This window comes from Eremothecium cymbalariae, chromosome 6, assembly GCF_000235365.1.
Source record: "Eremothecium cymbalariae DBVPG#7215 chromosome 6, complete sequence".
Taxonomy (NCBI): Eukaryota; Fungi; Ascomycota; class Saccharomycetes; order Saccharomycetales; family Saccharomycetaceae; genus Eremothecium; species Eremothecium cymbalariae.
Window position 1 is genome coordinate 730,641 of NC_016454.1, and position 12,830 is coordinate 743,470.

The 12,830-nt window shown below is 40.8% G+C and overlaps 8 protein-coding genes across 8 annotated transcripts; 5 read left to right on the plus strand and 3 right to left on the minus strand.

Moving 5' to 3' along the window:
* Positions 1–534: 534 nt before the first annotated feature.
* On the plus strand, positions 535–876 carry Ecym_6371 (uncharacterized protein; the record flags this gene model as incomplete). The annotated part of the gene is made up of 1 exon (XM_003647515.1): positions 535–876. One exon carries the CDS (start codon positions 535–537, stop codon positions 874–876), a length of 342 nt encoding a protein of 113 aa, XP_003647563.1.
* Positions 877–1,347: 471 nt separating this feature from the next.
* FPR1 (peptidylprolyl isomerase FPR1) lies at positions 1,348–1,692 on the plus strand (the record flags this gene model as incomplete). The annotated part of the gene is made up of 1 exon (XM_003647516.1): positions 1,348–1,692. The coding sequence occupies one exon, from the start codon at positions 1,348–1,350 to the stop codon at positions 1,690–1,692; it is 345 nt and encodes a 114-aa protein (XP_003647564.1).
* Positions 1,693–1,793: 101 nt separating this feature from the next.
* On the minus strand, positions 1,794–2,777 carry EAF7 (Eaf7p; the record flags this gene model as incomplete). Its single annotated transcript, XM_003647517.1, has 1 exon — positions 1,794–2,777. One exon carries the CDS (start codon positions 2,775–2,777, stop codon positions 1,794–1,796), a length of 984 nt encoding a protein of 327 aa, XP_003647565.1.
* A 247-nt stretch (positions 2,778–3,024) lies between these two features.
* NAM9 (mitochondrial 37S ribosomal protein uS4m) lies at positions 3,025–4,449 on the plus strand (the record flags this gene model as incomplete). Its single annotated transcript, XM_003647518.1, has 1 exon — positions 3,025–4,449. One exon carries the CDS (start codon positions 3,025–3,027, stop codon positions 4,447–4,449), a length of 1,425 nt encoding a protein of 474 aa, XP_003647566.1.
* A 178-nt stretch (positions 4,450–4,627) lies between these two features.
* On the minus strand, positions 4,628–6,211 carry SRV2 (adenylate cyclase-binding protein; the record flags this gene model as incomplete). The annotated part of the gene is made up of 1 exon (XM_003647519.1): positions 4,628–6,211. One exon carries the CDS (start codon positions 6,209–6,211, stop codon positions 4,628–4,630), a length of 1,584 nt encoding a protein of 527 aa, XP_003647567.1.
* Positions 6,212–6,475: 264 nt separating this feature from the next.
* Positions 6,476–6,952, plus strand: Ecym_6376 (uncharacterized protein; the record flags this gene model as incomplete). Its single annotated transcript, XM_003647520.1, has 1 exon — positions 6,476–6,952. One exon carries the CDS (start codon positions 6,476–6,478, stop codon positions 6,950–6,952), a length of 477 nt encoding a protein of 158 aa, XP_003647568.1.
* A 414-nt stretch (positions 6,953–7,366) lies between these two features.
* Positions 7,367–7,685, minus strand: YSF3 (U2 snRNP complex subunit YSF3; the record flags this gene model as incomplete). Its single annotated transcript, XM_003647521.1, has 2 exons — positions 7,367–7,612; positions 7,683–7,685. The coding sequence occupies 2 exons, from the start codon at positions 7,683–7,685 to the stop codon at positions 7,367–7,369; spliced, it is 249 nt and encodes an 82-aa protein (XP_003647569.1).
* A 214-nt stretch (positions 7,686–7,899) lies between these two features.
* On the plus strand, positions 7,900–12,669 carry THO2 (Tho2p; the record flags this gene model as incomplete). Its single annotated transcript, XM_003647522.1, has 1 exon — positions 7,900–12,669. The coding sequence occupies one exon, from the start codon at positions 7,900–7,902 to the stop codon at positions 12,667–12,669; it is 4,770 nt and encodes a 1,589-aa protein (XP_003647570.1).
* Positions 12,670–12,830: the final 161 nt, after the last annotated feature.

Genomic DNA, 12,830 nt, shown 5'->3' on the forward strand with positions numbered 1-12,830 from the left:
TGTCGTGTGTCTGTACAAAATCAAAAAAACCCTGTAGAATTTGCTTTCTGAAAAACAACTATAAACTAATTAGAGCGATAACTGTGATCTTTTTCTTCACTGGACTCTTTTATAGTCTATATATATCTAAAAAAATAAAAAAAGAACAAAAAATAAAAAGAACAAAACAACCAACACGAACTAATTAAAACTCGCATTCCATATCAAAACAATCCTGTGTTCTTTTGGTAGATATTTATATGCATTTTAACAATACTACCGAAGGACCAGACAAACGAAGAAAGAAATACTTTCTAAAATTGACGCTGTGACCTTTTTTCTTTCCTTGTCTAGCATAGTTTAGTAGTATACCTGCTATTATGATCCCTACAATGCTCTTACTACCCCTACTACTCCTGCTCCTGCTACCAGGTTACGTGTCGTTCTGTCTCTACCAGGCAAAGAGACAAAACTATGCGGACGCAAGCTGCTGTGCTGTGGTGTGCTGGTTCTTGCAATTACGCAGATTGACACTGTAACTCTGCGGATCCGCTGATGTCTGGAAGAATATTCGCTGTCATTCTCAAGCGTGTTCTGCGCGGTATTCTTGGTGTTCCGCAGTTGTTTTATTTCCCGCTGTGCGGCGGACTCCGCGGTCGCAGGTATTCAGTGTTTCGTTTCTGTTCTCCGACGCGTTCTGGACCGTGTTCTGTTTCATGGAGCCGCCGCAGAGCGGTGCGTGGGCGGGGCTGTGTTCCTAAAATAGTATCCTTAGCCCGTGTCAGGCGCGCGCATGCATTCCCGGCGTGGCAAGTAGCTCCTCGTTTGCTGTGGGGCGCGGAGATGCACGCGCGCGTGCTGGGAGGCGGGCCTTGCAGTCGCACTTTGCCGATGTAAACAGAAGTACGCTGTGTTCGGCGGGTCAGTGGATTTTGCGGTAATCGTCATGTCTATTTAAAGTATCATCGGCGGACGGGGCATCGGTGGTCTGCGTAGACGGGGCCGCAGCGCGGCCGGGGTTTGGGCCAAGCTTTTGTATGATGGTGGGTGGTTATGGCGGACGGCGGATGGGTTGCTGTGGGTGTCGATTGCGGGCAAGGTTGGGGCCTACTTAGATGCACGCTTGCGGTAATGTGATTGGGCGGCTGGCGGCAGGCCAAATAGAGCAGTGGCGGAAACAACGTGGTCTTCTGTTGTTTTGTTACCCGGCCAGCGCCGGTGCCGCCCAGAAAATTTTTCAGGTAGGAAAAACGTGATCACCAGTGGCGGCGTCGTTTGCTTTCTTGTTGAACGGCATATACAGTGTTCTGCCATTGTACAGCTACAACAGGATTCATCGAAACGACGACGATAAGAAAAGAGTTAGATATGTCTGAAGTTATTGAAGGCGGCGTTGTGATTGAGAGGTTGACTCCCGGTGACGGTAAAAGTTTCCCCAAAGCTGGCGACCTGGTGACGATCCATTACACAGGGACCCTAGAGAATGGCACCAAGTTTGATTCGTCCGTGGACAGGGGACATCCGTTCCAGTGCAATGTGGGTGTCGGGCATGTGATCAAGGGGTGGGATGCAGCTATCCCAAAGTTGTCTGTTGGCGAGAAGGCCAGGTTGAGAATTCCGGGGCCGTATGCGTACGGGTCACGTGGTTTCCCTGGGTTAATTCCGCCTGATGCGACGTTGATTTTTGACGTTGAGTTGCTCAAGATCAACTAGACGCGATACATTGGGAGGCGAGTAGTCGTAGTTCTCTGTTGTGTTGTGTTTATGTAGGTACTATGTATACATGTTATGGGCAAAAGAGATGCTAATTGCGCCTACTTTCTCCTTCTGAGTCTTCGCTTTACGGGTTGGTTGATGGACTTTCTGCGTGTTTTGCTTGCTGCGGACTCTGCAGTGTTGACGTTTGTGGCTGCAGCAGCCTGTTTGGTGTCCGATGTGGCCGCATCCGTGCTTGCAGCGTCGCTGAGTTGTGAGCGTGTACGCGGTTTCTTTGCTTGCGGTTCTTCCTCCTCCTCTTCCTCCTCTTCCTCCTCCTCCTCCTCCTCTTCGTTATTGTCATTGGCATCACTATCATCTGTATCCTCCTTCTCGGACTCTGGGGACCTGACACTCTCGGCTGGCGCATCCCCAGCAGACGCATCCCCGGCTGGCGCCGCTGCAATTAGACGAGCTGCCGAAGGTTCTGGATCTTCGACATCTCCCTCGGCGGGCTGGTTGCGCATGCGGGTGGATCTTCTGGCAGATCTGGTTCGAGGACCGCTGGCGTTCGTGGCAGTGGTACCCTTGGCTCGTTCCTCGTCGTCGTCGTCGTCCTCTTCCTCCCCCGCCGCCGCCGCACTTGTATCCAACGTTGGTCCATCCTCGTACCCAGAATCTAAAACTTCCACCGCCTTCGCGTTCTGTAGCATTAACTCCCCATACTCGTTCCACGGCAACGAAAATTCTTCTACTTGCCTTAGCTTCTTGTCAACCACAAGCTGTTGCCGCGCCAATTCCACATCCTTATCAAGTATGATCCCTTCCACTTTATCTGCCTCTTCTAAATTGTAATATTCTCCAAGCTTAAGCCACACATCTTCTGAAGTGAAAACCTTCCTGGGCTCGTCATTCTGCAACAAGGTGACAGGATAGTCATTCGGATTGTTTAGCCTCTCCAAAATGCAGCGCATATGAAAGTGCTTGTGTATTCCCGCAGGCTTGAATTGCGCCACCCATTTAAACAACCGGATCTCATCGACAGTGGACCACTTGATTGCCATCAGTCCCCCCCCCTCTATTGCCTTCTTTCCTCTTGCCATCTTCCGTCTTCTGGCACGCTAACAGCCTTCTCCCTCGGCCATACTGCTTTCTTGTTTCTTCTTATTTTTGATCACGTGATGTAAATCAACTATCGTTTTATACGGATATGCTTTTTCGCTTTTTTTTGTCGTCTTGGATATCAAGACGATGAGTTTTTCATTGTAGGATAGAAGCTGAACAAAACGTTTTTAAACCACTTGAAAAAGAAGTTGAAGCCATCTTTCCATTGGGTGTGTGCGGTTTGCGATGCCTAGAAAAGCGCTACTACTTAAATCCCTTGCAAGGGGCAAAATCCGTGCTTCCTTCAACAAGTATAACCTGTTCAACCTGTACAAGAAATCGCAGGTTGATTTCAGATCCAAGACATTATATCAACAGAAATGGACCGCTAAGCAAGAAACAAGGGCGTATCATGGTGAACATTTAACTGAGTCTAGATGGCAAACTACATTTTCGCCCCAACTGTCTTCTGTGGCTCAACTTGATGCTTCTTTGAAGGGTGGCTCTGTGCAGTCTACACCTATTCTACTTCAAACATATGCGGTTCTTGAAAAAAGACTGGATTTTGCTTTGTTCCGTGCTATGTTTGCTTCTTCAATAAGACAGGCTCGGCAGTTTATTCTTCACGGTAACGTGTTTGTCAATGGGGTCAAGATTAAGCACCCGGGGTATCAATTGAAGCCTGGTGATATCTTTAATGTGAAGGCTGAGAAAGTACTTCAGGCTCTCGGAACGAAGAAGCCAAGTTTAGAGGACGCCTTGAAGGTGGACAAGAAGCAAATCACCTTATGGAATAGATATGTGACTGAAGCACGCAACAACCCGCGTGAAGTGTGGGAGTCGAAGTTGAAACACATCAAGGGCCTGCCTGCATCTAGACCTGAAAAACAACAGTTTTTGGAATTTATCAAACACTATAATAGCCAGGTAGAGCAGGAGAAACTCAGAGTCCTGAAAGGTTCCACTAAGGTATCCACATTGGCAAAGATCATTTCAGTTGGTCAGGCCATACCAGCGGAGGAGGCAGTCACTGTTGCCAGTTTTGAATCCGCATTCCACGGTGACAAACATCTAGGCCAATCTGCTTTCGAAATTTACCAAGCTCTGGTTGGGTCCAAGGTCTTAACAAAATTCCAAGGCTCTTCCGTTGATGATATGGCTGCTGCGATTATAGGCTATAAAAAGGAAACTGATATCGATGATCCGCTTAAGAAAACTGTTAGGACGGTTTCTCAGTCTTTGAACGAGTTCCAATTGAAGCAAGATGAAACATTTAGAAAGATTTATGATGACAAGAAGGGTAACCTGGCTACATGTGAGCTCCCATATGACCCAGAGTGGGTAAATAAGCTGCCTTTGCATCCGCAAATCAATGTGCTGAAGCTTCGTGAGGACCCTGCGGCCGCCCAAAAGTCTATTAACTTGTTATGGCAGACAGGTTTATTTGGGCGTCAGAATCCTTCTAAGCCATATTTTACTCCTTGGAAACCTAGACCATTTTTGGCTCCATTTGCAATTTTACCACATCATTTGGAAATATCATTCAAGACCTGTCACGCTGTTTACTTGAGAGACCCAGTTGCCCGCCCGGGACATTCTGAAGTTATCAGTCCATTTGGTCTACCTGTGCATCAACGTGCTTACATGTACTATGTAAGGAAAGGTAAGTAGAGCTGCTCTATCTAACAAATGACTTGTAAATATTTTGGTGTGCTACGTTTTTTTATTCGTGTAAAAGTTGTTGTTATGTGTATTCAGCTATGCTTCACACCCTCCTGTACATATATAATACTACTATATCCCAACAGCTATATAATAATAATATAAGCAAAATTTAAATTTTACTGTATTATCCAACGTGCTCAAACACATTAGTTATTAGCTTCCCATCAGTAAATGAATGCTTCAATTGCTCAGGAATAGGATGTTCAACGAAATCATCGTCGTCCCCAGTTGGAACATTAACGTTTATAGAAGTGGAACATGAAGTGAAAATTTCTGTATGCATGGAGTCCTTGCTTAAATAAATCACACCAGAATCACTGTTGTCTATAGTGATTTGAGGGACAGCGTTCTCGACTTGAATACCAAAGTTTACAGATTTGATAACTTCGATGCCGCTAATCGAAGATTGAACAAGTAAGTTGCAGCGGTCACTTTCACTTACAGAAACGGCATTGACTTTACCATTAATCCGCACCAAAACATTCTTGCAATGACCAATGAACACAGATTCATCTTTGTTGGCTTCAATGACAATAGGATCAGTTTGATCTTCATAATTTTCAATAAACCACTTGCTGCCTTGCAACTCCTGTCTTGGCAGCTTCTTTGTTTTCAATCCAACAGGCTTTTTGGGCTTTGGAGGAGGTGTTTTAGCTCCAGAGCTAGCAGGCACAGAAGATGAAGCGCGTAAGTCTGGGTTCTTGTGTGTTTGTTGTGATTTCTCAACCTTCTTTAGCGACTTCATAATATTTTCACCCTGATTTAATTCCGCAAATACAGCGTTAATACCACCTTGCCGCTGGTCCCCAGACTCACTTTGCACCTCAAAAACTGAGGATGGTGGTGGAGGCGGTGGAGGTGGAGCTCCGCTTGAAGATGCAAAATCAGAAGAACGTGGCCCCTTTTCACAGATGACTTGAGAGTATGCCTCAGCAAAATCGATGCCGTCTACATTGTAACTTGGTCCAGTGGTGTGATATTTTTTTACGTATGTTTTCAAATCATCAAAAACTCCAAGGAACAATTTAACCCATTCAATAGAATTAGGTTCGGAGTCCTTGAATTCTTTCAATATCCTATTTGTCCAAAATTGGGATGCATCCTTGAAATCTGAGATCTGAGAAACTGGCGTATCAACAGCAACCCAACTGACTAATGGAGCACCTTCTGCAACCGAATTTAAGTGCGCAAAATACTTATGCTGTCTATTTGCATCCTTGAGTTCACCAATAGATAAAATTTTGTCATTTATCGGCTTGAAAGCCTCCATAAACGTCTCTGATCCGGCAACAGGTCTTTTAGATCTCACTGCAGCCTTCAAAAAGTCAAGCTGGCCTTGAAAAGCCTCCCTGAACAAGGAACTAGACTGGTACACCAAAGGATCTATCTCTTCCGCTAACGACACTAAGGGATCCAACTTCTCAGAAAGAAACTTTTCAAATTCCTTTATACTTTCTGGATTATCCTCCCCCATTGAAATATCGCCAGCTCCACCGTCTGTCTCCTTCGATCCTTCGACAGCCTTATTTGGACTCTCGTTCAAACTAGCCTGTGCAACTGCATCTCTTCCAGAAGACTTACGTATTTTAGATTGTACATATCCCTCTTGATATATCGTTACATCTTCCAACCTTGCAGTAGCATCTTCCAGTCTCTTCAGCAACTTCACTAAGTTGTAACCTTGTATAGAAAAGCTAGCTTCTGGCATTCTTAAATCGTTTCTCTAGTCCTAAAACCACAACTAAACCCTCTTTTCCTACTTAACACCACTAAAATGTCGTTGTTGAAGAACAAAACCCCTATTAAGAAAGCTTGTTTGAAGTTAACCCAGTTTTTTTCCTTGTTTGAGCCCAAAGATTTTGATTTGAAAAATTTATAATTAACTAAAAAGTTGAATAAAGGTCTTTTACAAATGAAGAAGTTGAGTAATTGCGTTAGGGTTCGTTATTGGTTGTAGTAATTGGTTTCTACGATGGTGAATGTTAACAAGAAAAGCCATAGGAAGACCTCTAGAAGAGCACAAAATCAGGCAATTCATAGTGATCGTGGATCTCTTTTTAATAGAATTGGTTCGAAATCATCGAGAAGCAATGATACTTCTAATGCTGAGGACACAAAAAAGGCTACGGGGAAAAGTGAGGGTAGCAGTAATGCTTTAAAGGTCATCAATGGGAGACTGATCAATGCTGATGATATAGGAGCACAGTTACGAGAGTTTAATAAACGGAACATATCTAAGAATAAAGCTCATAAGCGCGCGCTGCTGGCTGGTAATGGTTCTCCCAGACGCCGTAAGCTTTTGAAAGAGCGAATTCCAGCTCCTATGATTGCCTCGAGGTCTGTCTTCAGCAGCAGTAATTATGATGATGAGAGCGATATGCCATCCAGGTCTCGTGGTAAAAAAGGTAGTGTTAGTAGGAACCGGAACCTTCAATCTTTAACTATATAAATGCTATTATAATTTGGACTACAGAGTTTTGTATTTGATGGTTTCTAGTGGATATATTATGGTTCTTATGACATGTTTTGTGGGCATTCCTGTGACTTGCATATATGAATCTAAAAGAATCGTAACGGATGAATTAATAAAGTATTTACACGCTAATCAGGATGATACCCAAAATCTGGACGATATGATGACAAATATGGCCATGTTGTTATTACTATTATTATTTATTAAGCTGCATGCATAACATTAGTTATACAAAACACTTCATTAGGATGAGAACGATATGCGCCATAATGTAACAAAACAGAAATATAAAAACAAAACAGAAATATGAGGTATATGAAATTAATCAGTGCTACGTCTATTATGGTACAAAATTAGCTAACTGCAGAGGTAATGTGTTGTTCATCTCTCTCAATAATGTTCGTTTGTATAATCAACGCACATCTTTTCAATCATCTGCAATTTCGTCTCTGCCTTGGTATCATGGGGAGAGCTAATCATCGTATATTCAAGAAGAGCACTATGATTAACTATGCTGCTGTAAGTATCCCTGTGAATTTGCGTAAAGAATTCATCCTTAGTGGTATCATCAGTACCCAGCCCAATGTGCTTCTGCTTCATTATATGGAACAGTTGTTCCTGTCGTATTTTATCGGACTACATTACCATTCGCCTGTTAGTATACAGATCTTAAAAAGAATATATTGACTTAAAGTTTTAAACATACCATGGTATATCTATAGCAGCCTTTAGGTATCGTTCCAAGGAAACTGCTAATGGTTTTCAGTTGGTGCTTCTGTATGTAGTGAAAATTAATTCTACGATTTTTTAAGACAGAAAACTTTTCGGTGATTTCCTTTAGAGAAAGAAGACTTCTTGCCAAAGTAATAACGGTTGACATACAACAAGTAATAGAACCATTAAGAGCATTCATTTTGCAACAGATGTCAATCATTGGAAAGTTAAATAGTTTAGCTAAAGAGCATACTCCTTTTAAAAGAACTATATTCACGGATGAGTTCTTGAAAGATTGGCAAGGCAATTCTAGCAAGCTTCTGGAGCGATATGATTCGATAGAGGAGAGTTCGGAGAAAGATAATCTCATCTATGACATATTCAATGAGGCTATGGTATTCACTAATAAGGAATTCAAGGATCTACTTAATGATGATTATGGGATGTTAGGAGAATTTTTGTCTAAGTTATGTGAGAAGAATAGTCAGGCTAATCCGCGTATGCTGGCCAATATCATAAATTACTTCCCTAGGTCTCTAGAAGATGATAGCAATGTCATTGCGCTTATTGGAGCGATACGTGGCGTTGATTTTGAGTTTTCTGCTAGTTTAGTAGAGAAACTATTAACCCACAGATGGACAAAAGAACAAACATCGTTGTACAAACGAAATCTCATATCAGAAAAATACCACTTAAAAAAGTATAATCTGTTATTTGAATGCGCCCCAGGCTTTTCTCAGATATGTTCGTTGTTACATGTGGCATACTCTGATAAAGATAGGTTTCAATCTCTGAAATATTACTGGAATCAGATGCAATTTATTGCAGGAAAATATACCTTGGACCCAATTCGTGTTTTAGATGTGGTCCTCAGAATTTCATCCATATATATCCATAATCACTATGATTTTCTGCTGGACTTATTGAAAGTTTCCGATTATTGGCCTCATGAAATCTCAGATCCGTTTGACTGGAATAAATTGAATTATGGTGGCAATGTAGTTGCTTCACGGCTGATCGCCTACAAATTATCTAACGAAAAATTTGATCATAAGTATATGGACATGGTCTGCATATTGATAAAAGAAGGTTTCATCTCGTATATTTCTATCTTTGAGGCTTTGAGGCCTGATGAAGAGACAGTGCAAACTTATGTTGAAGAGTATTATGCCGATTTAGAAAAGCAGTCTTCAGAAGGAGTTTTAAATCCCTTAGCTATGGCTGCGGCATTACCGGATGAAGATGAAACCTCTGCACCTGCAGCTAATGGGGAACAGAAGAGCGATGGCCAAGTTAATGTAAAGAAAGAGAAGGAAAGGCAGGAACAGAGAGAGGAAAAGGAAAGGAAGAATAGACACTATAGGGTGAAGCGGACTGGGAAGTGGAGATTAGTAACAAGTTGCCTAAATCATGGACTATTATTCCCTGCATTGTATTCCATAAAAAAAAATGAAAAGGTCGCATTATCTATTGACGCCCTGGTAGAGGCGTGTATTAGAATATTTGATTACATGATACAACCATTATATGAACAGGCAATTAATGCACCAAAATGTAACGCTGTTTCTAGAGTCACCATGAAAATGTCGAATAGTGGTTTACCATCTAAAGAGCCGCGTTTAATTCATGAATATGTATCTCCAAATGTGAGTGAGCGGTTCCTGTTTAATGTGAAGTATTCATTTTATTATACTGAGTGGACCGATAAGTTACCTGTTCTTCACAATATTGAAGACTTATTTCGTTATTCTCATCAGATACTTGGTCTTCTTGGTCCAAGACTGTCGGTGTCTTCATCTGTAATTACCAAACTCAATTCTATTGCAGTTCATGATATTGAATCTTCAAATAACTCCGAAGATACAATAGAGATGTGGATTAACTATTTTAGAAAATTTATATTTCCTGCAATTGCTGCTATAGAAGACGACTTCGTGCCAAATTTATCCGCCTATGAATTAATGAAAAGATTCCCATTTGAAAAACGGTACTTTTTGTATAATGAAATGTACACTAAGACATCAAACGATAACGTCTTTGTTAGATTGGCCTTTAATAAAGTGGGGAAAAGGATAAAAACTTTATTAAAATCCTTAAGTATTGATGACATCGCTGATAAGGTAAATGATGTTTCGAGAATTGTATCCAGTAATCCGCTAGCGGCATTGGGACCCATTGTTAATCAAATTGAGAATTATGATAAGGTTTCAGAACTTGTTGTGATTTCAGCAAATAAGTTTCCTAAAATTGCTTACGATATCTTACAATATGTTCTATTGTTGAAATTGACTTCAGGCAGAAATTTATTACAGAGTGACGGTATAAATCAAAACACTTGGATCCAACGGCTAAGTGTATTCATCGCTGGATTGGCAAAGTCTTGCCCTGAAATGGATTTAACGAATATATTGACTTTCTTAGTGAAGAGTTTGCATAAGAATCGCAATGTATCCTTTCCGGTTCTTAAGGAACTAATATCTAAGGTTGGCGGGATTCAAAATTTGAATCACGTAAGTTCTCAACAACTCCAGATGCTAAATTCTGGGCCTTCGCTGCAAAAAGTTGCCAGATCTTTGATATTAGACACAAGACAAGATACATTTGAAGCTGCACGAGCAATCACACAAGTCTTTGTGAAATTAAATGCTATTACTGAGTTAATCGTAATGCTTTGCAACCTGAATATTTCAAATCAATCTGATGATATACATTATAAAATATTGTCTACTAAATGTGACGATTCTAATTCTTTGTTGTGGACACTAATTGAAATGTTAAAACATACACTATCATTGGAGGAATTTGTTTCCAATGTTTTGCCATTTTATGAACTGGTAAATGACTATAATGTACCAATTGAATGGAGCTTTCATATATGGAGAGATTTTTTTGATGAGAAAATCCACGAAGGTGATGAATCTATGAAACAAATTGATGAAATTATTGAAAAAACTGAATTTAAATATGTGTCATTTGAGAATTTAAACAAGGAATTATTTACTAATTTCTGGAAATTGTCGCTTTATGATGTGCAGTTTAACAAAGCGTTATATGATAAAACTACAAGCGCTTTAAACTCAAAGTTAAATGCGGTAAAATTACAGCGTGAGCGCAATTCCATTATGAACGATGTACAAGAAGTAATGTCGAACTGTTTAGCTCATCAAAGGGCCTTTAAGCAAATACAAGAACTTTTGCAGGGAAATAAAGAAAAGTGGCTCCCAGAGTTGAACGCTGAAACAAATCAAGCATTCTTTCAGTTCTGTATTCTACCAAGGACTTTATTTTCTTCTGCCGACGCAATTTACAGTGCACTGTTCATTGTTGAACTTTGTGGTATTCAGAATTCTTTCAGTATCTTCAAATTTTTTGTTGATTCTCATATCCTTGGTGGTCTTCTGTTCTCCTGTACTGTTACTGAGTCAGCTAATATGGGCTTTTTCACTAATGTTTTACTAAATACTTTTGAAAAAGCTAGGTCTGAAGGTGTCTTTGATAACTGCAGCCTTGAGGAGATCTATCGATTACATTCTATTATGATAGGAGATTTGACTGGTTTGCTAGCTGAATCGAATTACATGTCAATTAGGAATAGTATTGAATTTCTCAATCAAATTTCACATAAATTCCCAGTTGTTGATGAGCATATAAAGGAACTTTGTCATTCTTTGGAATATAAGTTAGTCGGTGATAATAGAGAAGATATAAGATTACCCTGTAATGCTTTAATTGGTCACCTCAAAAGCCGTCTAAAGAATGCTTCCCGGAAACAAGATTTTTATGAGCTTCCGGAGGAGGAATTGTTAGAAATCCGTAAACTTGATGAAGAACGTATGCTAATCAAAAAATATCAGGAGTCATTAGCTCAAGAAGACGAAGCAAAGAAGTTGGAAGAGGAAAGTAAGATGAATATATTAAAGCCTCTAGATGATAGAGTGGAGAGCAGATATATGGCAAATACAGGTGAAGCTGATAGTACAGACGCAGAAAAGACGAAACAGCAATCAGAAGCTGTCTCCTGTCAACTCCATCAGATTTTAGATAACATGGACCAAGTGCTAAATCTCCTAAGAACTGAATCAGCTGAAGAAGCACCAAGATTTATTAGAGTCGTTTTCTTCAAAAATGAATTTAAGAAAGTTATCAATGACTACAAAGGTGACCTTGAAGGTTTTAGGAAAAATATTGCTAATATTTTGGTTGACTATTTCTACAGTATGGTGCAGTGGCCCCAAAGTAATCCAACATTTGTCCAGAAGGCCCGGGATATTAAGACAGCATGTTTGAAATGTAATGCCCCTATTAGCAAGGCAACGAAGATAAAGGTGATGGCTGATGACCTATATGGCGAAGATATAGCGTCCTCCTGGGCAACCAATCCCAAAGCAGCTAGAACAAATAGAGAAAGTCGGTTTGCAGGTGCTAAACCAGTACCTAACCTAACTTCTGATACAAGTACTTCAAACGAGAACAAGTGGAAGACTGAACGAGTGGAAAAAACTGCAATAGACACTAGAAATACTTCGAGATATGCCGATGAGGATACAAAGTCATCAACACAAACCAAAAAAGATGACAAGCCATCCGGTTCCCGTTTCAACAACGGCAAGGTGCCCGTTAAAAAGCCTGTTGATAATAAACAAGATCAAAAGCCATCCAACAGTCTACGTAACAGAGTCGGTTCCAGATTCGAAGGTAGGCAAGAAAACAGCACTAGATTTTCTGGCCCTAGAGCAGACCCTATAAGATTCCCCACAGCCCCTGCCCGTCATGCAGAACCTGTTAACGAAAGTCGATTTCGAAATATGCCCAAAGAACTGTCACGGAAACGAGCTGCTGAAGATTACAGATACGGTGATAGCAAGCGTCAGAGACAGGAAGATGATAATCGAAGAAAACCAACCAAAGAAACTCGTGGAGAACAACACCCAACTGCTATTCTGAGTCAGAAGAAAGGTGGATTCAGTAGATTTCGATAAGTAGATAGGTTCCGAGCGACCTCGGCAGTCGTTGACATAATGAACTTATAATCAAAATGTTGTTATTCAATATGGTCACGTGAACAGTCCAGCACTTTGATTTTTTATTTTGGGCCAGCCTTTTGCTTACATTTAGATACCGTGCGAAACTTTTGACATTT